This window comes from Myxocyprinus asiaticus, chromosome 17 (assembly GCF_019703515.2).
Source record: "Myxocyprinus asiaticus isolate MX2 ecotype Aquarium Trade chromosome 17, UBuf_Myxa_2, whole genome shotgun sequence".
Taxonomy (NCBI): Eukaryota; Metazoa; Chordata; class Actinopteri; order Cypriniformes; family Catostomidae; genus Myxocyprinus; species Myxocyprinus asiaticus.
In genome coordinates, this window is record NC_059360.1 from 46540007 (window position 1) to 46566940 (window position 26934).

At 37.4% G+C, this 26934-nt stretch overlaps 1 protein-coding gene across 1 annotated transcript in view; it reads right to left on the reverse strand.

The window, feature by feature from the left end:
* The window catches only part of LOC127455258 (kelch-like protein 29), a 179294-nt gene that overhangs the window by 20323 nt on the left and 132037 nt on the right, over positions 1-26934 (reverse strand). The window contains exon 11 of the mRNA XM_051722991.1: positions 1465-1658. Coding sequence (XP_051578951.1) covers positions 1465-1658 — 194 coding nt within the window. The remainder of the gene's footprint in view (positions 1-1464; positions 1659-26934) is intronic.

The following is a 26934-nucleotide window of genomic DNA, read 5'->3' on the forward strand; positions in this document are numbered from 1 at the left end:
GCAGCAGATCCTTCAAGTCCTGTAAATTGCGAGGTGGAGCCACCATGGATCGGACTTGTTGGTCCAGCACATCTCACAGATGCTCCATCAGATTGAAATCTGCGCAACACCTTGAACTCTTCATCATGTTCCTCAAACCATTCCCGAACAATGTGTGCAGTGTGGCAGGACACATTATCCTGCTGAAAGAGGCCACTGCCATCAGGGAATACCGTTGCCATGAAGGGGTGTACCTGGTCTGCAACAACGTTTAGGCAGGTGGCACGTGTCAAATTGACGTCCACATGAATGGCCGGACCCAGGTGCCATCACTTACCCAGGTAAACAGCACAAACTTCCACAGCCATCCACGTGATGTAAAAGAAAACGGGACTCATCGGACCAGGCGACCTTCTTCCACTGCTCCAAGGTCCAGTTCTGACAATCCTGTGCCCATTGTAGGCACTTTTGATGGAGGACAGGGTTCATCATGGGCACACTGACCATTCTGCGGCTATGCAACCCCATACGCAGCAGGGTGCGATGCGCTGTGTGTTGTGACACATTCCTCCCATAACCATCATTACAATTTTCTATGACTTGTGCCACAGAAGACCTTCTGTCGGTTCGGACCAGATAGGATAGCCTTCGTTGCCCTCGCGCAACGATGCGCCTTGGGCACCCAGCACCCTGTCACCGGTTTGTGGTTTGTCCCTCTCAGACCACTGTCAGTAGGTACTCACCACTGCTGACCAGGAGCAGCACAAGCCTTGCTGTTCAGAGATGCCCTGACCCAGTTGTCTGGCCATAACAATTTGGCCCTTGTCAAAGTCACTCAGGTCTTTACTCCTGCCCATTTCTCCTGCATTCAACACGTTGAAAACGAGAACTGATTGTTCGCTTGCCTTCTAATCTACCATCTAATCTACTCCGATACGGAGCATCACCCTCAAGGGTTTTATTTTGCGATAATGACCGGCTGACTGTACATTATCTCGCTTATTACACGGCTACCTACCAAATAAATAAATATACATGAAATATTAATTTGAGTTGAAATTATGTTTTTACATGAGAAGAAAGAGACCGCAGAGTCTCCAGAAACAGTAAATTCAACCTTCGGTTTGCGTTGGAGTTCTGTTGGTTCTGTCGGACTGCTCATTATCCTGCTTATTACATGACTACTTGCAAAATAAATTAATAATTGGACATGAAATAATGATTTGAGGATGTGCAGACATTATTCTGAAAAATCTGACCGCTGGGTGAGGCAATTAACCAATCAGAATTGAGTATTCTAGACAGTCGTACATCAAATTGCATTAAGTGTTACTAATAATTCATTCTTATTCCAAAAAATTAGTAGCTCCAACACTACAAGTGTACACCAGACTTAAGAGTGTAAGAGTTGGCACAAAGAAAGACAGCAGCTTAGCAGAAGTGTTTGCAGCCAGACAGTTGAATGATTATCTCAAGTGCTCTTACCGATCATGGGTGACTCAATAAAGCTCCAGGCATTGGTTTGAGGCACATAAGACTGTAGAACTCCAGCAGAGCGACCGGCTTCATTCACTCCTCCAAACACATAGATTTTCCCTCCACAGACTGTCGCTGCTGCTGAATGGACAGGTTTTGGCAAAGAGGCTACCATCTCCCATTGGTTGGTGATGGTGTCGTACCTGGAAGAGAAAACGAAACTATATTTACCCTATAAACTTAAAAAAGCAACAAAAAATGCCTTTTCTTTAGATGGATTAATGTAAATTCTTCATAATTAGACAATTTAAAAATCTTCAGTACTTTACTATTAAAGTCGGCTTTAGTGAAAATTAATAAAACAGCAAGAAAATTAGAGTATATTGTAAAGGTTGGGATAATAGGTTCGGTTTCTATACTGGTGCTGTGTAAGCTAATGTCTACATTTAAACAGTTGTAATAAATACTGTAGGTTATAGTGAAAATTATGCAAGGGGGAATCTGTCACGAAAATGGACAAGAACATGTCTGGGTCATATTTCTCCTCAATACAAAGAAAAAACAAATAAGAAATTATATTTTGCTTAGAAAAAAGCCTATTCTAGCAAGGTTTTTAGATCAGTCAGGATTCTTTGCATTGAGACTTTATTTTCATGACAAAATTTATTATATGTCAATATGTTATAATGTGTAAAAGTAATGCAAATTTGTAAGTATACACCATTGTGGCATTTGTTGTACTGAATTTAATTTATGTTGATTTTAATATAACCAAAAAACAATCATCCAGACAGGGTGTGTTTCTTTAGATATCTATAATATTTAGAAGGAGTTCTGTGTATATATATATATATATATATTATGTGCAGGTGATGTAATGTATTGAAGAAGAGGTAGGATATGTTAAAGAATATAAATGAAATATGGATATAAGAAAGAATGGATGGATTGAATATTGCACATGGTTGTATTGACAAAAGGAAAGTATTTGGGGGCCGTTTTAACTGTTCATGAGGTGGATGGCCTGAAGGAAAAAAACTATTCCTGTGCCTGGCTGTTCTGGTGCTCAGTGCTCTGTAGTGCCGGCCAGAGGGCAACAGTTCAAAGAGGAAGTGTGCTGGGTGAATGGGGTCAAGAGTTATTTTACCAGCCCTTTTCGTCAATCTGGATGTGTACAGCTCTAGCAGGGTGGGTAGGGGAGCTCCAATAATCCTCTCAGCAATCCGATCTGTCCTTTGAAGTCTTCTGATGTCTGACTTGGTAGCTGAACCAAACCAGACAGTTATAGACATGCAAAGGACAGACTCAATGACTGCTGAGAAGAATTGTATCAGCAGTGCCTGTGGCAGGTTGAACTTCCTCAGCTGGTGAGGAAAATTGAGTCTATGTGGGTCTCCCACTTCAGGTCATGTGAGATGGTAGTGCCCAGGAACCTGAATGACTCCACTGCTGTCACAGTGCTGTTTAGAATGGTGAGGGGGGACACTGTTGGGGTGTTCCTCCTAAAGTCCATTGTTATCTCCACTGTTTTAAGCGTGTTCAGCTCCAGGTTGTTTTGACTACACCAGTGAGCCAGCCATGCAACCTTCTGTATGCAAACTCATCGTCATCCTGGATGAAGCTGATGACAGTAGTGCCATCTGCAAACTTCAGGAGCTTGACAGAGGGGTCCTTGGCGGTGCAGTCATTTGTGTACAGGGAGAAGATAAGTGGGGACAGCACACATCCCTGAGGGGCACCAGTGCTGATTGTACAGGTGCTGGAAGTGAATTTCCCCTGTCTCACAAGCTGCTGCCTGTCTGTCAGAAAGCTGGTGATCCACTGACAGATAGAGGCAGGAAAAGAGAGCTGGGTTAATTTAGTCCATAGGGGAGTGAGATTGATGATGTTAAAAGCTGAACTGAAGTCAACAAATACTATCCTTGCATATGTCCCTGTTCTGTCTATATGTTGAAGTATGTAATGCAGTCCCATGTTGACTGCATCATCCACAGACCTGTTTACTCGATAGGCAAACTGCAGGGGGTCCAAAAAGGGTTCAGTGATGTCCTTCAGGTGGGCCAACACCAGCCTCTCAAATGACTTCATGACCACAGACATCAGAGCAATGGGTCTGTAGTCATTAATCCTTTGATCATGGGTTTCTTTGGGACGGGATGATTGAGGATATTTTGAAGCAGCAAGGAACTTCACACTGCTCCAGTGATCTGTTGAAGATCTGTGTGAAGATGGGGACCAGCTGGTCAGAACAGGATTTTAGACAAGTGGGTGAAACACCATCTGGTCCCTGTGCTTTTCTTGTTGTCTTCTGTTTCCGGAAGACCCGGCACACATCCTCTTAACAGATCTCAAGTGCAAATTTTAGTGCAGATCTCTCTCTCTCTCTCTCTCTCTATATATATATATGTGTGTGTGTGTGTGTGTGTGTGTGAATATTTTAGGCTTTATGCAAAATATATAAATAATACAAAATAAATAATATTAATAATAATAATAATAATAATAATACAGTGTTTATTTTTATATCATATTTAAATTATATTAATATCTAAAATATAATTTATTTTGGTTTGGAGTGAAATATGACCCAGAGATTTCTTTGTGACATCCATAAAAAATATTAAAAATAAGAATCCTGGAGAGAAGTACATTTCACCATTATTAAAGTTACTGACATGGTAAAAATAAATTAATTAATAAATCAGCCATTTACAAAAATGCTTGTCTTATTTCTGATACTTCATGTAATCTTGTTAAATTTCACACTGGATTAACTTTAATCTAATCCCACAGTACATGCTCACAGGATAGGGACATGTATTTGGATCGTGCATAATGCTACAAGGGCAGGTGTTCATTGCGGGACTGAGGAAAACAGATTCCAACCTCAGATGCTGCCTCAGTCCTGCAGAAGGAACTGAGGGGAATATGTGGAGAATGCCTGTTAGAAGGTGAAAATTGAGCAGGGAATGAGACCTGGTTGCACTCACTGACTGAGACCATAATGAGGCTTAACTGAGGAGCAGAAAACGTGTTATGAGCTGCTGCAGTCTACAGGCAAACCTGCCTTATCTGCTGCACATTTAACACATCCAAAAGCTGTGGAAGATTGGCCAAGTTTATCACTTTCTGAAATCCAATAGGAGAATCTCATGATCCAGTTGTACACACAGCAAGTTAAAGTTATTTTCAGCATAATATCTATGGACAGAATTTGTTGCATGCTCTCAATTATTATAGACAATGATTTCAACTTGTCCTGCAGTGTATGTAAATAAATGTACATTGTGTGTACAGTCATTAAATTATAATACAAGTCTATGGTACAAGTGTTCCTGAGGTTTTAAAAGCTGAAATGTCTGTGAGGACATGACGGCGGTCCGTGAGTTTCGGAACTATCGGAAACAATATGCCGATCTCCCGTGTGATCATGCTGTTGCATCTTCGTGAGTCCAGGAATGGAGAGGTGAGGGTCCGGTGCAAGTTAGATGCGTCGCCGGACCCGCACCACGGGGCCAATCGAGTGAAGCCAGCGCCACAGGCGCCTCGGACCAATAACATTTTACTGCTTATTTGAAATATGTTATTTTATCGTAATCTTGACTAACTGTTTTGGAGATTTCGGTATTCCCCATTCAAGTAGATAGGAGCTGCATTGTCATGATGCTTGTTTACATAGGAAAATAGCTGCCCAAACTTCCCAAGAGCATTCCAAAAAGGCTGCCGAGTGGACTGACTTACCTTGAAAAAGAGACTTTGTTGAAAGGATCCAGAAATATGTTTGGACCGTTCTAATTCATTTGTTTTTGTTTACATTCTTGAAATGGTCTATAGTGTAAACAGTTAAAAGGCTTTATGACATGATCAAATTATAAGTGGTCTTTGCCTGCTTTACAGAAGTGATATCTTCTTATAAACAGCCATAACATAAACGTGTAAAATACATTACAAGTCAAACTTATATAATGGAAGTTATTTATAAAATAAGTCTCCAAATAAGATGCACATACATTAAAGTTAACTGAATAGAGTCCAGTATAGAATCAGTTTGATTTTTTTTTTTTTTCTATTCTGGGTGTGCTTACACGTGTGATCAACATATTATAATCTTGCAGCTTTACAAGTGTTTTTCGTAATATCTCAAATGTACATTGAATGTGTATTATTTTGTATTTTGTGCATGTGTAATGTATAGAAAGTCCAGCACGACTTATAACCACTTAAAAATATCTTATGGATGTTTATAAGAAGACATTGCTTTTGTCACTTTACTTAAAGCATACCTATTATATATATTATTTATATTAAACAAATATATAAAATACATTATAACTTCTGAAGATAAAATTGGATGTTGCTTGTGTTATAATGCATTATACTCTAAGGTATAACTATGAATGGGTAAGTATTATAATGTATAATGATTGTGGTTACAATTAATTATGAGAAGACATAACATTTTATAAGGTGTATTATGAGACATTACTAATGCATTATAATGCCTTTACAATTCTTTATAAAAATGGGCTTTATAGAAAGTGCTAACAAAATACTTTTCAAATGCCTATTATGTATATATTTGACTGTTTTAGTCTTGTCCCAGACCCAGACTTTCAATACTAAACTATGAGAATCCATTATTAAAATACAAATTATTACATGTTTAAAACTATAATAAACTAAACAAAGTGAAAAAAAAAATAAAAATACAACTGTCCACAGTTGTGGCATCATTTCCACCACACTCGGTTGCCCCAAATAAATCTTTTTTCATAAGTTAGTGTACTTGTTAACCAAGTCAAGAAAAGTGTCAGTGAAGAGCATGCTTGAGATGAAATATGTGACAAGCGATGTTTGAAGAAAACATCACTTGAAGAAAATTCAAGTGATATATCACTTGTGAGCAGAATATTTTTATCGGGTTCTAATCAAGCTTTAACTTGAGCAGAAAGTGTAACAATTATTTTTTATTGTGTGTATTTAAGATACATAAAATGTTAGCTATGAAATTAGCCTTAGCAAGGCAACGGAGTCATCCAAAAACGTTTAAAAAGTTATTTCCATCAGTGTCATTTCCACCATAGAATTCTATTAAACTTACACTGTGGTGGGAATTTTCCTGTCTAGAAATCCAAAAAAGTAATATCCTCACATGAATTTTTCAGTAAAATGTTTATTATTTGAGCTAGGAAATTGTATAAATCAGCCATTTGAGGAGGGGTTACTTTTCTAGCTGTAGGAACATGGAGGATATAATTCCTGTTTGTAGAGTTTGCTTTGTGTAAACCAAAAAACTTAGCAATTTGTGTTCGCTTGCAACACATGCAAAAAAAACAACTTTGTTCGCATGAACAACGTCAAACCAAACAACACATTTTTAGACGCAAACTTTATTTCAGCAAATTAAATTTGAGCGATACGGCATAGAGGTCCGCTTGCCCACCAGTTTTCTATTGTTAAGAGTATTATTGACACACCTTCTCTATTCATTTTATAAACTGCATAACAGGTTGAAATTATTGTTTGTTTTAACAACAGCATGTCATAGATGCATAGATAGATTAAATTGAAAATAATCAGTATATTCCTTTAAGCACACAAAGTAAAGCATTAAAACATAAAATAATGAAATATAGGTATTTTCTGTCTCCAAATCAAGTCATGAAACACAACTCTTCTTGCAAACACTGGATCCCCCCGTACAGTAAACAGAGCTAAAACTGAAATGAAAACAGATGGTTTGCGAGCGGATATCTTGACAGAAGCGAGCGGTTCATTGTCAGCTCAGCATACCATTAATTAGACCGAGCGAGTGTGTTATCAGGCCACTTCTGTGTCGTTTTTTAATGAGACTTTCATAGTGTCATGCAGAAGGAAACCAATTATATAAAGCAGAGAGTTTGGTTTTCTCCAAGTTTCACTGCTCCACGGGAGTGCTGTCATAAATAAAGACGTCTACAACACAAATTAAAAATGATTATGACTCTTGTTTCTTGCATGAAGGAATCTGATGCGAATTACAACATTTAATAATGAACCAGCTGAATTTATGAGACTTTTCTACCATATGCTGCCTATATGTGCTTTAATGAAAACTGTTCTTTAATTAGGGGGATTTTTTTTCTCTTTTTCTTATCATATGAAATCGAGGAAGCTGGAGGCAAATTTTTATCTTCCTAATCCATAAAACCTACATATAAAACATAATTTACATTTTTTGATAAATATCTACTTCCACAAATACTAAACACAATTATATTATTTCAAGTGAACTGCATCTATAAATTAAACTAGTAGCTCTCTGCAGTATTTGAAGTACCTTTCGTCTATAATTGTGCTCCTTATTCTCTATACAGTGCACTATATCAAGCGTAAACGTCTAAGTAACCAATTTCATTTCCTACTGTATATAGTTAACTTTTCTTACCATTACAAGACCTCATCTTTAAAAGTCATGAGAAAAACATGGTAAAAAAAAAGTCAATTTTTGATTTCAAGGATCTTTTTTTGTATGATTCACAATGCTGGGTTACCACTTGATGTCTAATGTAAAATCTGTCCAATATGTCCTGAAACAAAACCAGTTGAGAATCACTGCTCTAAAGCGAGCTGTATCTATTAATTAAACTGCTTAAACAGTGGGTCACAGTGCTCTAAAACCCACTGTAAATTTTTTGGCATGACAGGACCGTCTCATGAGAGGTGCACATTCCTAAAATGACATGCAACATCACGCAAGCAGTTAAAGAAGTCGACACATGCCTGCCAGCCGAGGCAGCTGGGGGGCACGGAGGGGTCAGGTGATCTTTGGAAGTGTTGGACTAAATATCTGGCAAGCTTGCAACTATGCAGATAGGCAGTGAGCAAGTCCACCTGTCATCTAATCAATGTTCTTTGTAGTTGCAGTTGGTCGAACTCGTGATACTCGTGATGGTGTGATCTTGATCGGAGGTTGCTCTGCCCAGGTCTTTGGAATATCTCTATAGCCGTAAAAGCCTCTTAGGTGTCTCTGTCAAAGGTGTATATATATATATATATATATATACAGTACTGTGCAAAAGTCTTAGGCACATTAAGATGTTTCACAAAAGCATTTGTCTTAAGATGGTTATTTATATCTTCAGCTTTAGTGTGTCAATAGGAAATATAAATGTTAGACTCCCAAACATTACTTTTGCAAACAGAAAAGATTAGAATAGAAGAACATGTAGCCCTGCAACAGATGTCATGGCCCCCACAAAGCCCCCCACTGAACATCATGTCAGTCTGAGATTACATACAGAGACAGAAGCAATTGAGACAACCGAAATAGATAGAAGAACTGTGGCGAATTCTCCAAGAAGCTTGGAACATCCGATCTGCCAACAACCAAGAAAAACTGTGTCCAGGTGTACCTAGGAGAATTGGTGCTGTTTTAAAGGCAAAGGTGGTCACACCAAACATTGATTTATCTTTTTTATGTTTACTGGACTTTGTATGGTGTTAACTGATAAATGAAAACTATTTATGGCATTATTTTCAAATCAAATCAAATCAAATCACTTTTATTGTCACACAGCCATATACACAAGTGCAATGGTGTGTGAAATTCTTGGGTGCAGTTCCGATCAACATAGCTGTCATGACAGTGATGAGACATATACCAATTTACAATAACATCAAATTTACACAACACAATTTAAAGTCTAATATACACATAATTACACACAACACAATATACAAATAATAACATTCACTGTACAGTATACAATACAAACAAGATATAAGGTATAGATACACATTATTAAAAAAAAAAAGTATATATAGTATATATAGAATGTACAGTAGGTTGTATTGTACTGTATTGACATTCAGGCTGTCGGTTGATAGTAAGTTGTTAAGAGAGAATATAATATAATAATAATATAATTTATGACAGTCCGGTGTGAGATATAAGAGTAAGAGTAATAAAGTGCAGTGCTGATGTATTTTGATCGTGGGAGATCAAGAGTTCAGAAGTCTGATTGCTTGGGGGAAGAAGCTGTCATGAAGTCGGCTGGTGCTGGTCCTGATGCTGCGATATCGCCTGCCTGATGGTAGCAGTGAGAGCAGCCCATGGCTCGGGTGGCTGGAGTCTCTGATGATCCTCCGAGCTTTTTTCACACACCGCCTGGTATATATTTCCTGGAGGGAGGGAAGCTCACCTCCGATGATGTGTCTGGCAGTTCGCACCACCCTTTGCAGTGCTTTGCGGTTGTGGGCGGTGCTGTTGCCGTACCAGGCGGAGATGCAGCCAGTCAGGATGCTCTCTACAGTGCAGGTGTAGAACCGTGTGAGGATGCGGCGGTTCATTCCAAACTTCCTCAGCCGTCTCAGGAAGAAGAGGCGCTGATGAGCCTTCTTCACAATGACTTCAGTGTGGATGGACCATGTGAGTTCCTCAGTGATGTGGACACCCAGGAACTTGAAGTTGCTGACTCTCTCCACTGGTGCTCCATTGATGGTGATGGGACTGTGTTCTCTGTCTTTTCTTCTGAAGTCCACCACAAGCTCCTTTGTCTTACTGACGTTGGGGGAGAGGTTGTGCCCCTGACACCAGTGTGTCAGAGTGTGCACCTCCTCTCTGTAGGCTGTTTCATCATTGTTAGTGATCAGACCCACCACCGTCGTGTCATCAGCAAACTTAATGATGGCATTGGAGCTATGTGTTGCCACACAGTCATGTGTGTACAAGGAATACAAGAGTGGGCTGAGAATACAGCCCTGTGGGGCTCCAGTGTTGAGGGTCAGTGATGAGGAGATGTTGCTGCCTATTCTAACCACCTGGCGTCTGCTTGACAGGAAGTCCAGGATCCAGCTGCACAGCGAGCTGTTTAAGCCCAGAGCCCGGAGTTTCTCATCTAGCTTGGAGGGCACTATGGTGTTGAATGCTGAGCTGTAGTCTACAAACAACATTCTCACATAAGTGTTCTTTTTTTCCAGGTGGGAGAGAGCAGTGTGTATTGTAGATGCAATGGCATCATCAGTGGAGCGGTTGTTGCGGTAAGCAAACTGCAATGGGTCTAGAGAGATGGGTCTGATACGGTCCCCTTGTGTGTTGAAACTAATGTGTTGGTGGTATTTTGGTGCGACTGATTTGAAACTGGCTTTATTAAAGTCCCCGGTCACAATAAACGTGGCCTCAGGGTGCGCGGTTTCCTGTTTGCTTATAATCCCATACAGTTCCTTGAGTGCCCGGTCTGTGTTGGCTTGTGGCAGGATGTACACAGCAGTGATAATGACCGCTGTGAATTCCCTCGGTAGCCAGAACAGTCAACACAGAAGCATGAGAAATTCCAGATCAGGAGAGCAGAAAGACTTGACAGAATGTACGTTCCTCTGATCACACCAGGATTTGTTGATCATAAAACATACACCACCACCTCTGCTTTTACCTGAGAGGTCTTTCGCTCTGTCCGCACGGTGCACAGAGAACCCCGCGGGTTCAATGGCTGAGTCTGGAATCTCCGCAGACTTCTAAGTTTCCATAAGGCAGATAATGCAGCAGTCCCTCGTCTCTCGTTGGAAACAGATCCGTGCTCTCAGCTCGCAGAGCTTGTTATCCAGAGATTGAACATTTGCCAGTAGAATACTGGGTAGCGGGGGTCGATTTGCGCGGCGTCTTACTCTGATGAGAACGCTGGCTCTGTTTCCACTTTTCCTCCTGCGTTTCCGCGTCCGGGCTGACCAGACAAAGGGCTCCGCCTGCGTGTTTGTAAACAGTGGGTCGGCATTGAGGAATTTGAAGTCCGGTTTATGGTGTGTAATTGCTGAACCAATGTCCAAAAGTGTTTGTCTGTCATAGACAATAAGGCAGACAACATCCAAGACAAAAAACATAAGAATTGTAAACAAAACAAACAAAACACTACCAAGACATCCTCACTATGCAACATTTTTCACAAGTGCCTAAAACTTTTGCACAGTACTATATATATATATATATATATATATATATATATATATATATATATATATACTATATATATATATATACATACACACTGGTGGCCAAAAGTTTGGAATAATGTACAGATTTTGCTCTTATGGATAGAAATTGGTACTTTTATTCACCAAAGTGGCATTCAACTGATCACAATGTATAGTCCGGACATTAATAACATGAAAAATTACTATTACAATTTTTTAAAAAAATTCTGAACTTCTTAAACTACTTCAAAGATTTCTCATCAAAAATCCTCCATGTGCAGCAATGACAGCTTTGCAGATCCTTGGCATTCTAGCTGTCAGTTTGTCCAGATACTCAGGTGACATTTCACCTCACACTTCCTGTAGCACTTCCCACAGATGTGGCGGTCTTGTTGGGCACTTCTCACGCACCTTACAGTCTAGCTGATCCCACAAAAGCTCAATGGGGTTAAGATCCATAACACTCTTTTCCAATTATCTGTTGTCCAATGTCTGTGTTTCTTTGCCCACTCTAACCTTTTCTTTTTGTTTTTCTGTTTCAAAAGTGGCTTTTTCTTTGCAATTCTTCCCATAAGGCCTGCACCCATGAGTCTTCTCTTTACTGTTGTACATGAAACTGATGTTGAGCGGGTAGAATTCAATGAAGCTGTCAGCTGAGGACATGTAAGGCATCTATTTCTCAAACTAGAGACTCTGATGTACTTATCCTCTTGTTTAGTTGTACATCTGGTCTTCCACATCTCTTTCTGTCCTTGTTAGAGACAGTTGTCCTTTGTCTTTGAAGACTGTAGTGTACACCTTTGTATGAAATCTTCAGTTTTTTTGGCAATGTCAAGCATTGTATAGCCTTCATTCCTCAAAACAATGATTGACTGATGAGTTTCTAGAGAAAGCTGTTTCTTTTTGGCCATTTTTGACCTAATATTGACCTTAAGACATGCCAGTCTATTGCATACTGTGGCAACTCAAAAACAAACACAATGTTAAGCTTCATTTAATGAACCAAATAGCTTTCAACTGTGTTTGATATAATGGCAAGTGATTTTATTGTACCAAATTAGCAATGTATCATGATTACTCAAGGATAAGGTGTTGGAGTGATGGCTGCTGGAAATGGGGCCTGTCTAGATTTGATCAAAAATGACTTTTTTCAAATAGTGATGGTGCTGTTTTTTACATTATTAATGTCCTGACTATACTTTGTGATCAGCTGAATGACACTGTGGTGAATTAAAGTACCAATTTCCTTCCGAAACAGCAAAATCTGTACATTATTCCAAATTTTGGCCGCCAGTGTGTATGTATGTGTATATATATATATATATATATATATATATATATATATATATATATATATATATATATATATATATATATATATATATAAACTCAAAACTTTCTCAATCAATTTATTATGTTGGCTTGACAAATTATAAAATGTAACCCATTCGGCTACATCCACCAAACTTGGCACCACGGCTGCTATTGTTAACTAAAACTCAAATAAAAATGAAAACTAAATAAATAAGCATTTTAATTAGCTGAAATAAAAATAAAATAAATCCACCAATTTTTAATAAAAGCAATCGTATCGCCTTATAAGACATTCATTTAACGACTGGAGTCGTATGGATGACGTTAATGCTGATTGTCTGTGCTTTCTGGAGCATCAGTAATCGTGTTACCATCCACATCCATTTTAAGGACTTACAGAGCTGAGATATTTTTCTATTTTTCTTCAAATGTGTTCTGCTGAAGAAAGGAAGTCATATACATCTGGGATGGCATGAGGGTGAATAAATGATAAACTATCCCTTTAATAACTTGATCAAAGATATCTCGCAGAATGAGACGGCAACATATCAGAACAGTACTGGAAATCCTCTTCCTATTCTGGGACTAAAACAAACATCCACACAGTCTTAATTTGCATGACTGGTAAACAAACAGGATTTGATTTAGTCAACAGGAATAAATTGGTTTGTACCATGCCAGAGAGTTTCCCCCTGAACAAAGTTGCCAACACAGACTACTCGCATTAACATCGAACACACAATGGTTGTTCCTCTGCTGGGAATCAGCAATTTAAAAAAAAGACCAATAACAAAAAAGTATAAAAAGTGCCATGGTATTCTCTGACATACCTTAAAGTATCATGGTGTCAATACTATGACATTTCAATACCATTGTATATACCAAAATATTACAGTAGTACCATCAGTAGCATCGTTGTACCACAGTGTTACAACAATACTTTTTAGTAAGGGACCAGAAAACCATTTACATTTTTTGTGTGTGGGGTCAAAATGTTCATTTATTTTCTTCAAAAAAGCCATGAACCAAACCAACCAGCTCTGGGGTGAATAACAACATTACAAACTATATATCGCTACACTCAATGCATAATTTCAGTTCATTTAAACCGATTGATCTCAGATCATGAGACTCTGTGCTGTCAGTAAAGGGTTAAACTTTGTGACGTGTCATGTGACAAAACAACTTGGCGGCGATCACAGCGGAGTTTGTCTTTGGGAGAAACACCAAAAGATTAGAGTCTCCAATTTCATCCGATATGCCATTTTGAATATTTCAGCAATTTATCGCAGAAAAGCTACGCTGCTAAACACAATGCACACTAATGTGTACTTTAGCGCATTTTTTATTTAGAAATCCTTTTTTTACTGTGCATTTTACATTGAGAATCAATGGGTTCATCCAAAAGCTGGATAATGTTGCTTTCAGAGGCTTTATATGGAGTTAGGATGAAAATAAGGTGCATTTCAAACTGTTCTGAGATCAGTGCAGACAGACAGCACACTGGAGGTTCACTAAATAGGGAGCAAGGGAGCATCATATAGATCTCTATGCAGCTAAGTGCATTCACTCATAAAATCCGATCAAAAGTTCAGTTTCAGGCTGCAGATGATGTTTGGATCACTCAACATGTTTGACAGACATGTGACAATGATAATCAGTACATAGATTCAGGTATCATTTTATTGTAACATTGTTGGCAGTGATTGGATGATGCTGGACATTACTTTAAATCATAACTACTTATGCACATTTTTCATTTAATTTCTGTAACTTCTCAAGAACACTTCTGGAAACATAATACAAAATTTGATAAAAAATAAATAAAAAAATCGGATTTTCTATAGCTTGGTATTTTTTATTTTTTTATTTCACAACTTAGTTCCGTATGTGGACATCAGTTTTTAGGAAAACGATTTGCTCTAGATTTTTTCGCATGTTTATTATGCGCTACTAGTTAGAAATCAAAAAGGGAAATGGAAAATGCATACAGCAGTCACGCTTGCATCTCACAAATTGGACAAAAAGGCAAAAGTACAAGACTGTGTACTTAACGTCTTTAATGAGGGAATGAACTACAATTCTATCAAGCATTGCAAATGATGTAATAGAAATAAAAACAATGGGAATATATAAAACTATTGATTAGAAGAAACAATATACTTTAATTGCAAAATATTCAGATATTTGCAAATGCACAAGTAGTTTGAGAGTGTAGGAAAACCGTCTTTCAAAGTGCGTAAAGGGAGTGGGCAGTCGCTGCAGAGCACTTTTGGCGCACTTTGTTCACCACAGTTCTCTGATTGGTGGATTTTCCCCCTCAGAATCATGGATAGTGTAGTTCTTCTCCAAGAATTCAGCTATTAAAAAGGATTTATTTCAAAAGAGGTTGACGGGTTTAAACAGCTATTTGGCTAACATTAACAAATAGGTCTAGCCCCTGTAGGTTTTTTGAGAAAATAATATGAAGCCAAAAAATTTTTCTTTCTTTCTGATGTATAAAATAAGATCAGGAAAATGTTCATTTTAATGTTGACAGTTGAGATAAAGATAAATGTTGTAGTTAGATGCAAATCAAATGTGATGATTCACTTCCTGTAGTCACACTGTAACTGTAGCAGCAGCAGCGATGTATCTCAGACTGGTTTAAACACATTAAGATCGGTGCAACATCAGTGACAAACTGGGCCAAGGTTGCACAACAGTAACTCCTCCAAACAAACTTATTTCTTGAGCACTTCTGCTCACACACAATGAACAGGTGTCAGAGACATTGAAAGATGACCATTCTATTTGTCTTATAGAAAAAGACACTGAGCATCAGACAGCGAGACACAGGTTTTCCGTATCTATAGTAGAAACTTTTTAAACATTTCAAGTTTGAACACACCCACTCATTTTACAACTTTTCACATTTTAGAGTAATAGTGAAGTCTGACCCTAACTCTAACCCTAACCCTAACCCTAATGAAATAAAACAAACTGAATTATGTAGTGACCAAAAATGTTGTACTTAACACGAAATCAAAATGAATCCTATTTATTTTCTTAATGCATGCTCCAGGTCTTATTGTGAATGGTTCTTCTGTGACTCATACTAGATTTGTCATAATAACCTCCTTTAAAACTACTTTCCTTTTCCGTTGATGACACTTTTTATGGCTTTTGGATGATGCTAACCAACAGTCAAATTATTATTTTGCCACTGTTTTTGCAAACTCATTCAGGTCTGACTCAATTCTGGTATGGAATGGCCACTTTTCACAATCCAATCAATTCCCCATTGATAAAATCAAATCCCATCCTACATTTTTCCTTGTTTAACATCCTGTGTCACTCGGAAATATGTCACAATACAGAAAGTAAAATGGTTGTGAATGGGGATTCAAGTTGACTTTCTTGCATTTTATTACTGTGTAAATTATGTTATATTTGCATTACATGTTCTTATAAACACATGTTAACTATCTTATATTTGAGCTTCTTCAAAGTAGCCTCCCTTAGCTGAGATTCCACTATTTTCTTAAACAACTTCATGGGGTGGTTTGGGCGATTCTCATGAAACCTGTCAAGAAAATGACTTGGTTCTATTTTACTCCAAAATCAAAAGAAAAAATAAGAAATAATAATTTCAATATAGAAAATGAAGCCTATTTTTAGGGCCATGAAGAAGTTTTACAATGACAATGACATTATTTTCATGACGGTTACTCCACAATTCTCATTACCGCAACGTGAAAAATTATATATTAGTTAAACTGTGAAGTATTTACAAATCATAGTAGTGCTCCTTTGGTGCTGCCCTTATTTTTGCTACATAGCATTTACTGTAGTAATAATAATAATAATAATAATAAAAGACTTATGATTGAAAACATTGAAAACAATGGGAATAGTAAAAAAAAGTAAATGTAAATGAGAGTTGGGGGGTTTAATGTGTATAACTGTCATGAAAACAATGTCACAATGTAAAAATTCTTAATAGTCATAATATAAGCTCATACTTTTTTGACAGGTCTTGTGAGGTTTCGTGAGAAGCACTCATTTATGAGGAAACCCTTAAACTCCAAAGGGGGCGCTATATCGCGAAAAAAGTTCAAGTTTAAAGCTTTAAAGTCTCCGTATACATTAGTCAGGCATATGAGGTATAATTTGAAAGCTTAGAATCTGATCTTTTCAGAGATAATCACTTCTGCATTTATGTTACTCAAAATAACAAAATAAGGCCTTGAAACATTTGCATTGAAAATTAGCGCCCTCTAGAGGTAAGGGGATAGAAATATATGAAAATAAAAGTCCTTCACAAGTCATATATCAAATGAAGGCTCTCATTCTCAGAAATGCGACTGTACAGTTTATTTTGATGCCCTAATACCACAGTTTGAAAGATTTTCAAAAGAATCACAAAGTTATATATGATTTCTGTAAGTCATCAAATACAAATGTCTCTTTTATGCTCTGATAAATCTGCTGTAAGCCACAAGTAGCCAAAAACGTAATATCTGCTTTTACCTTCGGGAGATTTTTTACTTGTCTGTGAGCTTGTTTGGCTGAATAATCTAATGTTATATCTTAGATGTCCAGAATAAAATATGCCATCCAGAAGGAAAAGCATGCTAAACAAATCATCAGAAACATATGTTATCGACTTTGAGCTTCTAGTCCACTCAGGGAAAAAAATACAAATCTGTTTATCATAAGATAATAAACACATACAATTTTATTTATGAATAACTGGAGTCTTTTTTTTATGTTGGGGGTTCTCTGAAAAATGAGACAATATGTGTGAATGGTGAGCTTTTAAATTTTAGTGTGAATAATTGCAGGCAGCAGCCCAAATATTCACTAGAGTTTAAGGGGTTTAAATATATATAGGCACATAAGCACATTTTATATTTGTCAAAAAAAAAAAAAAACATTATATATATATATATATATATATATATATATATATATATATATAGATATATTTCTTTATTTATTTATTTTTTCTCCCCTTTTCTCCCCAATTTGGAATGCCCAGTTCCCAATGTGCTCTAAGTCCTCGAGGTGGCGTAGTGACTCGCCTCAATCTGGGTGGTGGAGGACGAATCTCAGTTGTATCTGAGACATTAATTCACGCATCTTATCACATGGCTTGTTGAGCATGTTACCATGGAGACTTAGCAGTGTGGATTCTTCACGCTATTCTCCGCGGTATCCACGTACAACTCACCATGCACCCCACCGAGAGCGAGAACCACATTATAGCGACCACGAGGAGGTTAACCCAATGTGACTCTACCCACCCTAGCAACCGGGCCAATTGGTTAGGTAGCCTGACTGGAGTCACTCAGCACGCCCTGGATTTGAACTCACGACTCCAGGTGTGGTAGTCACCGTCTTTACTTGCTGAGCCACCCAGGCCCCCCAAAAAAATCATTTTAAGCATTTATGCATAAGTGATTAGATCACAAGAAGCATAAATTCAAAAGTCGAGTGTGTCTGGTAGTTTTGACTGGTAGTGACCATTGATCTGTGTAGTTCTTTAAAACCAAACCATCACTATCTACCATTATCTATCCAATGACCTGTTGGGTGTCGAGTGCACATGACCTGTGATCCATTTGGCTGGAACCATTACTAGAGCAGATATCTGTCCATACATCAGAGAATGACAGGATTACAGAGTCACGCCGGGCCAAAACACACACACACACACACACACACATGGCCAGTCACAGACGTTTCTATATATAATTCATCCAGCTCTGATGGCACATCGGTGCAGGCTGCTTCCTGTCTCAAGGTTACAGTATGTCTCTTCTCGCGGTTTAGCATCTTTTCCTCAGTAAAGGCTACAAGGAATTGTTGCTCAATGTGCTCCCTTCTTCATCCATTTTGTTTGTCTTTAAAATACACGGCCAACAGTGTTGTCTAATCAGTTACCTTCATCTGTAGGGTAGACAACTGATCTATAAGGTGCAGCTGTGAATTTGAATGCCGTCCAAAACACACAAGACTCATTGATCATCTTGTTGGATCTATTTGTTCGATTGTTTGATTGATTTTTAACCTGTAAGTATAATACACCAGGCTGTAAGGGAACAAGATTGTGCTACTTTTAGTGTTTACTATTGCTCATACTTTAGGTTAGGGATTGAAAAAAACATTAACTTATGTCTTAGGGAGAATCTCATGAAACCTGTCAAGGGCCATATTACTGCAAAAACAGAAATAAGGAACTAAAATTTGGTAGAAAGTAGAAGTTAATTAAGCTTACTTAAGGGCCACAAAGATTTTTCACATTGCAAAATTATTTTCATGACAACTAAGGCTTGTATATGTTTTGTTCATGGCACTTACAGTGTAAGCTTAATACACATGGACCTTAATAAGTAATTTATTCATATTTAACTTGGAATAATACAATAAAAAATTGAAATATGATTTCCTTTAAGGCTTAGAAAACTTGGTAAAAATTGCACAGGGGTAGAATGACATGAAAAATAATATTTGCAATATTATAATTTTTTTCCAAATACTTAAAATATGTATCTTTTTGGTCACATTTAGTCGTAATAGTCTAATGTCAGTCTAACATTCACACTGTTTATGGAACCCAGTCAATCTGAATATTATATTATATTATATTATAATTTGAAGTGTGCAACAATAGCGTAATTCAATACATTTTCATAAATGTAATGTGAAAAGTATTTGCTGTTCTGCCTTTTTGCCTTTATGCTGATTTAAAAAAGAATCATTGTATTACAGTAATGAAAACCTGAAGATAATTACCACTGAGAATAATGGGAATAAAAAAAAATAAATAAAAAAAAGGTGAAATATCTAGACGCATTAAAGCATGAAGGCAAAATACGGTAATCTCAATGGGAATCAGCACTATCAGGAATTTTGCCTCATGGACTTCCAGTGGCAAATACATTTCCCTACACAAATTTAGTAAAGTTTGGTGTCCAAAAATAATGATATTTTGACATGTACCATTACAATGATATAACATGATTGAAAACGCTTTTTTTAACTGGACAGATGTTCTGTGTTTATCCCATTTGTGGGATGATACCATTCATATTTGAACCTTATTTCTCCTAATATAGTCTGTTTTTGCCTGTGTACGTTTACTACACAATATCTAGTCCAGGAATACACATACAGCATGTTGTTGAGCTTCTACATCCAGGAAGTATTTTTCAATTATCCTACAGCAGGTCATTTGTATCAGGCTTTTCATGGAAAGCGCTTGTGGCTCCCGGTATGCCAAAATAACAATCCCTCCAACGCTGGTCGAGTGTCTACAGCAGTCACTCCAGTTTGGAACCGACAGCCATCAAAGACTGAGAATTACCGGAAATAAATACAATGCTTCAGCATTGGAGGACTGTTTTTATCATGCTTGGCTGAGCTGCAGCAGTTTATTGGCATATGAGAGAAGCAGACGACATGCAGATCAAGAGACAGCGAGAGACGCCCATTAAACGCCAGCTACGGCCTCGCTAACACGCTACACGCTTCAAAGAGAAAATAAACCATAATGATAAAGTCACAGAAGTAGTCAATACAGCGCAACAGTCAGACTCAGAAAGTACAAATCTTATTCATTATCTCTGAAAACAAACAGATTTTTAGAAATAATGTATAAACCTTTCAAGACATACAATGAGCTCAGAGGTTGTTAAGTGATGCTAGTATATGTTTCTGTAGAAGCAATAAGTAAGTGTAATTTCAACTTCAGTTTAAATACTTATTATCAATGACAATAAGTCAATAGTTTTTTCATGTGACATTGTTTTTTATTTGATTATGTCTTTTGCATTGTTACTAGTAAAAATGTTGAATCTAAATCTAACATGTTGAAATACATTCACAGATATCAGAATTAGCATCTTTACTAGTTGTAACTTAATTAGGGCTGTCGATTTAACACGTTAATTCGGTGTGATTAATTGCATAAAAAATAGCATGTTAAACAAAATTTATGCAATTAATCATGTCCCCAGACAGTAATAAGGAAGATTCCTGAGCAATGCAACCTTGAAGAACCACCTGTTTTCTGCAGGGGGCAGTAAGCGAAACTTCAGCTGTATTAGTATTAAACTATGTTTAACTTGAAACAGCGAACTAAAAATGTAATGGATATGATGCAATGCAATCAAAGTGAGACGCTCCAAAAGCGCCCATCTGATGCAGGTGTACATTGAAATTCAATTGCAAAATGGATTGCTGTGAACTGTAGGACTATGATTGGCTTATGTTCAATAATATTCAAATAAACACTTTTTGTATTGTCTCATCAATGCTTAACTCCTCTGCCCAGTGGTGTAATAGTGTCTGAAGAGGTGGGCATACAGTGAATATATTTATTGATATCATGAGAAAAAGGCACCACCGACAGCAGCAAAAGGCCAAAAAAAGTTGATATAATTACGGAACACAGTTGTCCAGCATCTGTGGAGAGCATCAAAAACTTGCACGGCTGCAATAACATGCAGTATTTTCACAAATATGAATTGTATAAATTAATTTGAAATGCATCTACACATATTTACATTTAGCAAGGAAATAAATTGACAGCGCAAATTATGGTTACTCCAGGAATGCTTGTGCATTATCTTTAGATGCTGGAAATGTCCCACCCCTTAATGAAATGGAAAATATGATTGGTTAGCAAATATCCAATCAAGTCTGAAATGAATGTTCTGATTGGTGGATCAGCTTAGTCGGACTGTCTGTCTTGCCGGTGCCATCAGTTGCGCTCCTGCCTCCCGCAGCTCCGTGCACATTTACAGAGAATCTCTGTACACGTATTAAATATTATTAATAATAATAATAATAATAATAATAATAATAAACACAATTCATTCAATGGTGCTGAAGCATCGCGTTAGTAGATTGAAGAAGTTCCAGGTCAAAAGCCTGCTCATTGTTCTGGTGGCCATATGTATCATCATTTATTTTAGGTGGGCATATGCAAAATCCTAAGAAAGATAGGTGGGCATACCTGCGTATGCCCTGGACTACACTACTGCCTCTGCCACAATAATGTAATGTATTTTAAATATCTGGATACATTTTGTAATAATAATAATAATAATAATAATAATTATATATATATATATATATATATATATACACAGTATATACATATGTATAATTTGTAATTATTTAAATATAACTATTTATAATAATTTCATCATTATATACTGAATTATTGTTATTTGAGGGGTTTCTCAGCAAATATTTATATATGCGATTAATTGCGATTAATTTGATTAATTAATAGGCACACCAAGTAATTATTCGATTCAAAATTGTAATCGATTGACAGCCCTAAACGTAATTAAATGTTGCTATCAAGTATGAACATTTTCACTAGTATCAATGTAATTTTTGATATCCAACCAGTAAGAAATTAGTAATAGGTATCTGTAATTGTGTTTTTAACAGGAGTGAATGACAGATCATTGTAAAATTCAATTAGTGAAAATGCAGTTACAAATATCAGTACTTTTAGTAGTTTTTTACAAGTTGAAATTCCATTTTTTATATCAAGAATAGGTATTTCCCTGAGTAATGATGTTATTTTTGATATCAAGAATTAGCATTTTAACTATAGTAAAAATACAGCTTGCCATTTGGGCACTGTTGTGTTCTGAGAGACCAGAAACAAAGAGACTTCCAATTAAAAAATAAAATCCTGTAATTTGGGTTCTGTCTTGTCTTTGTTACAATCAATGTGGTCTGAACAATCTACTCGTTTGGAGTGCAGCTGCTGGGTTTACTGTGGAGTATGTTGGAGATAAAGGCACAGCGGCAGTTGGCGAGTTATCAGTAGTTTAATCCCATGGTGTGTTGAGTGGGGCGCTCTATCTCAGCATGACACAGTCAGGCCTCATTTTAGCTGCCTGTAGAAGTCAACCGTGCAACACTGCGGCTGCAGTCTACATGAGACACTCGACTCATCTGCAGAACAATTTGAGAACTATTCACTCTGTTCCTCTGGGAATCCACTTGAAGATGTTCCTGAAACCAAAACCATTATAAAACCAACTGAGTTGTGCTATTACTTTTGCTATTAAGAAATTTGACTGATGATTTTCACCTGGCAGACAATAAAAAGTTGAAAAAATCCATTTGAAGAAGGGATTCAAGACACAACTATAGACCAGAATATCATAGAGACTTGAGGGTGGTCTCCTTTGTCTTAGACAAGTAAGCAACCACATAGAACACCCTAGCAACCACTTAGCAACCCACCAAAAAACACCCTAGCAACCATCTAACAATGCACTAAAAACACTCAGAACACCCCAGCAAATACCTATAGCAGCAACACCCTTGCAGTCACCCAGAACATCATAGAAACCACCTAATAGATCATAGTAACCACATAGCAATGTGCTAAAAACTACTTTGAATACCTTATCAACAGCAAAGCAATGTTCTGGTAACTACTCGCAACATGAGTTTAGTAAAAAAATGCTCAATTGTGTCATCCACAGTGCGTCATCTGAGCGGGCGGTCGCTGCAGAGCACTTTTGCCGTTCTTTGTTCGCCCCGATTCTCTGATTGGTGGATTGTTTCCCTTCAAGATCATGGGTAGAGTAGTTATTTAGTGCAAATGCCACTATTGATCACATTATTTTTTTTGTTTTTTAAATGAAGTTGAAATAACGCAGACTGATGGCTTCAAAAGAATAATATTCCATTGATTAACAACCGCGGAGATCACGGTAGGTCTGTCTTTAAAGGTTTATACGTTATCATTAACCCTATAACGCCGCCTGTATCAAATTTGATATGCTATATTCTAAAGCCTGTGCATCATTAACATAATCAAAATTTTGCCGAAAATCCGGTTGTCTGCAATGTACTAGATGTCTGCTTCCACCGTGGACTTTTCTAGGCATTTCTTGATGTAAAAATATTTTATAAATTTTCCAAAAATGTACGCTTTTGTATTACATGCACCAGTTTTTTTTTTAATGTGAAATCTTTGGTGATTTTAATAAAGTAAAAGTGACTAATGATTATATTGTAATTGATATTTAAAAATGAGTATTTGCTAAATGTAAGCAACTTGTGCTTGGTTAAAATTTTGTATATTATTTTATTGACAAAGCCTGTTGAAATCCATGTATCAAATATGATACAACAGACTTTTGAGGAATATCTCTCAATCACCATTACATTACATTACATGCCCACCACCACCACTGAAAAAAATAAAATAAAAAATCACAGAGCATTGAAAATTCTGACATTTTATAAGATATATTTAAAATATATTTTCAAAGTGTGAACTAAAATTTCTGTGTATTTTCATATATGCGGCCTGCTCTGTCGATATAAATATCTCATTATTTTACATTATAAGCTATTATGATGTCATCTTACTGTAAGTTCCTGAGACCCAAAGAAAAAAGTTTAACAATTTCCCTTTTTTAAATGTCAATATAGTGTTTGGTGCATAAAATACATACACTATATTGCCAAAAGTATTCACTCACCCATCCAAATAATTGAATTCAGGTGTTCCAATCACTTCCATGGCCACAGGTGTATAAAATGAAGCACCTAGGCATGCAGACTGCTTCTACAAACATTTGTGAAAGAATGGGCCGCTCTCAGGAGCTCAGTGAATTCCAGCGTGGTACTGTGATAGGATGCCACCTGTGCAACAAGTCCAATCGTGAAATTTCCTCGCTACTAAATATTCCACAGTCAACTGTCAGTGGTATTATAACAAAGTGGAAGCGATTGGGAATGACAGCAACTCAGCCACGAAGTGGTAGGCCACGTAAAATGACAGAGCGGGGTCAGCGGATGCTGAGGCGCATAGTGCGTAGAGGTCGCCAACTTTCTGCAGAGTCAATCGCTACAGACCTCCAAAGTTCATATGGCCTTCAGATTAGCTCAAGAACAGTGCGTAGAGAGCTTCATGGAATGGGTTTCCATGGCCGAGCAGCTGCATCCAAGCCATACATCACCAAGTGCAATGCAAAGCGTCGGATGCAGTGGTGTAAAGCACGCCGCCACTGGACTCTAGAGCAGTGGAGACGCGTTCTCTGGAGTGACAAATCACGCTTCTCCATCTGGCAATCTGATGGACGAGTCTGGGTTTGGCGGTTGCCAGGAGAACGGCACTTGTCTGACTGCATTGTGCCAACTGTGAAGTTTGGTGGAGGGAGGATTATGGTGTGGGGTTGTTTTTCAGGAGCTGGGTTTGGCCCCTTAGTTCCAGTAAAAGGAACTCTGAATGCTTCAGCATACCAAGAGATTTTGGACAATTCCATGCTCCCAACTTTGTGGGAACAGTTTGGGGATGGCCCCTTCCTGTTCCAACATGACTGCACACCAGTGCACAAAGCAGGTCCATAAAGACATGGATGAGCGAGTTTGGTGTGGAAGAACTTGACTGACTGAACTTAAGTCCTGACCTTAACCCGATAGTGCACCTTTGGGATGAATTAGAGCGAAGACTGCGAGCCAGGCCTTCTCATCCAACATCAGTGTCTGACCTCACAAATGTGCTTCTGGAAGAATGGTCAAAAATTCCCATAAACACACTCCTAAACCTTGTGGAAAATCTTCCCAGAAGAGTTGAAGCTGTTATAGCTGCAAAGGGTGGGCCGACGTCATATTAAACCCTATGGATTAAGAATGGGATGTCACTTAAGTTCATATGTGTCTAAAGGCAGATGAGCGAATACTTCTGGCAATATAGTGTATGATAAAAATTGTTTATTGAAAAAAAAAGTATATTTTATTCATGTTGTATTTGATGTGCTGAAGTGAACTGTGATGCATTTCAATCCATATTTATAGACTAAGGAGAGGAAGTTGTCATGGTCAATCTCTCAAACATTTGGTATCTCTGAAAAGCCCAGGGATTCCTCTAATAATACCCCAAGATTTACCTCTGTAGCATGTATGGGTTAAGAAAAACTTCAATAACAAATGTCCTACACATAAATGAATTGCTGGGCCTCAGGAGGATAATGACCTTTAAAGACTAATCTATCAAATATGATACATAAAAAAAGTTTAATGTAAAAAAAAAATATATATATATATATATATATATATATATAATTTTCTGACAATTCTTTCATATGTCAGGCTTTACAGGGTTTATAATGTATTCCCTATAGTAAAAATGAATGGGATTTACTTCCAGAACCAGACTGTTGTGCTCTATAGTACCGAGAACATGCATTAATAAAGTAAACTATGTCAAATATGATTTCATGTTGACTTTTAAAGCATAAACTTGATGATCAATGTATGTTATTTGGCTGAATGTGCAAATCAAAACAATATTTCCTATTCAGTGCACGATTAACTCATATATCCACCGTTAGAGCACATTAATGTTCAGATTTAGTGCTTTAATTGTAGCAGTTAATGCTTTAGCGAGTGACACAAAGCATTGTGCCAAAGCCATGACTGTTTGACATGTAGAGAAAATGAACTCCTAAAGCTAGTTTTTCTCTCTTTCTGTCAGCCGTTCCTCGATTTCTCTCTACTTCACTAATTTCAGAGCTGAGATGGAAAGTGTGAGACAGACTTTTGTGACCAGAATTTATCATCAAAGACCAATTAAACGGTAAGTGTGGGTAATAGCGCTTGAATGGGGTACATACTCGGAATAACAGCAATTCCTCGCTGCCATTAGAGGGTTGGACTCGAGGGGTGTGGTATTTCAAGACGAAAAGGTTAGGAGTCACAGAGCGAGAGCACAATGTTAGCTACCATGATACAAATATGACATTTGATGAGCTTGTGTGTATATTTGATGTAGTTGGAGTATAATGCCTTCAAAATGAGAATATCTTTGCCATCTAAACCATCTCAACAAGAGGAGTTTCCTATGGAGCTTGTCATCAGAAATGATTGATGCACACATACTGTGATAACGAACTAATGTTAAAATGCTCTAATACCAAAAACCCGTGCAACGAACATATAACATGTTTCATTAACATTGCCACACAAAGAAACACCTGCAGCAAAGCACAATGTGAGTGGATTCGATGTCACATATAACATCAAATGACACGTCTTGTAATCAAACTTGATGATGTCAGATCTGCGCAATACATTTTGGATGGGGAAGATTTTCAGCGAGGAACGACTTTACATTTCTTTCTGTTCCTCACACAAAGCTATCATATGATTTACTATGATAATCATTCTTCATTCTTATGGTGT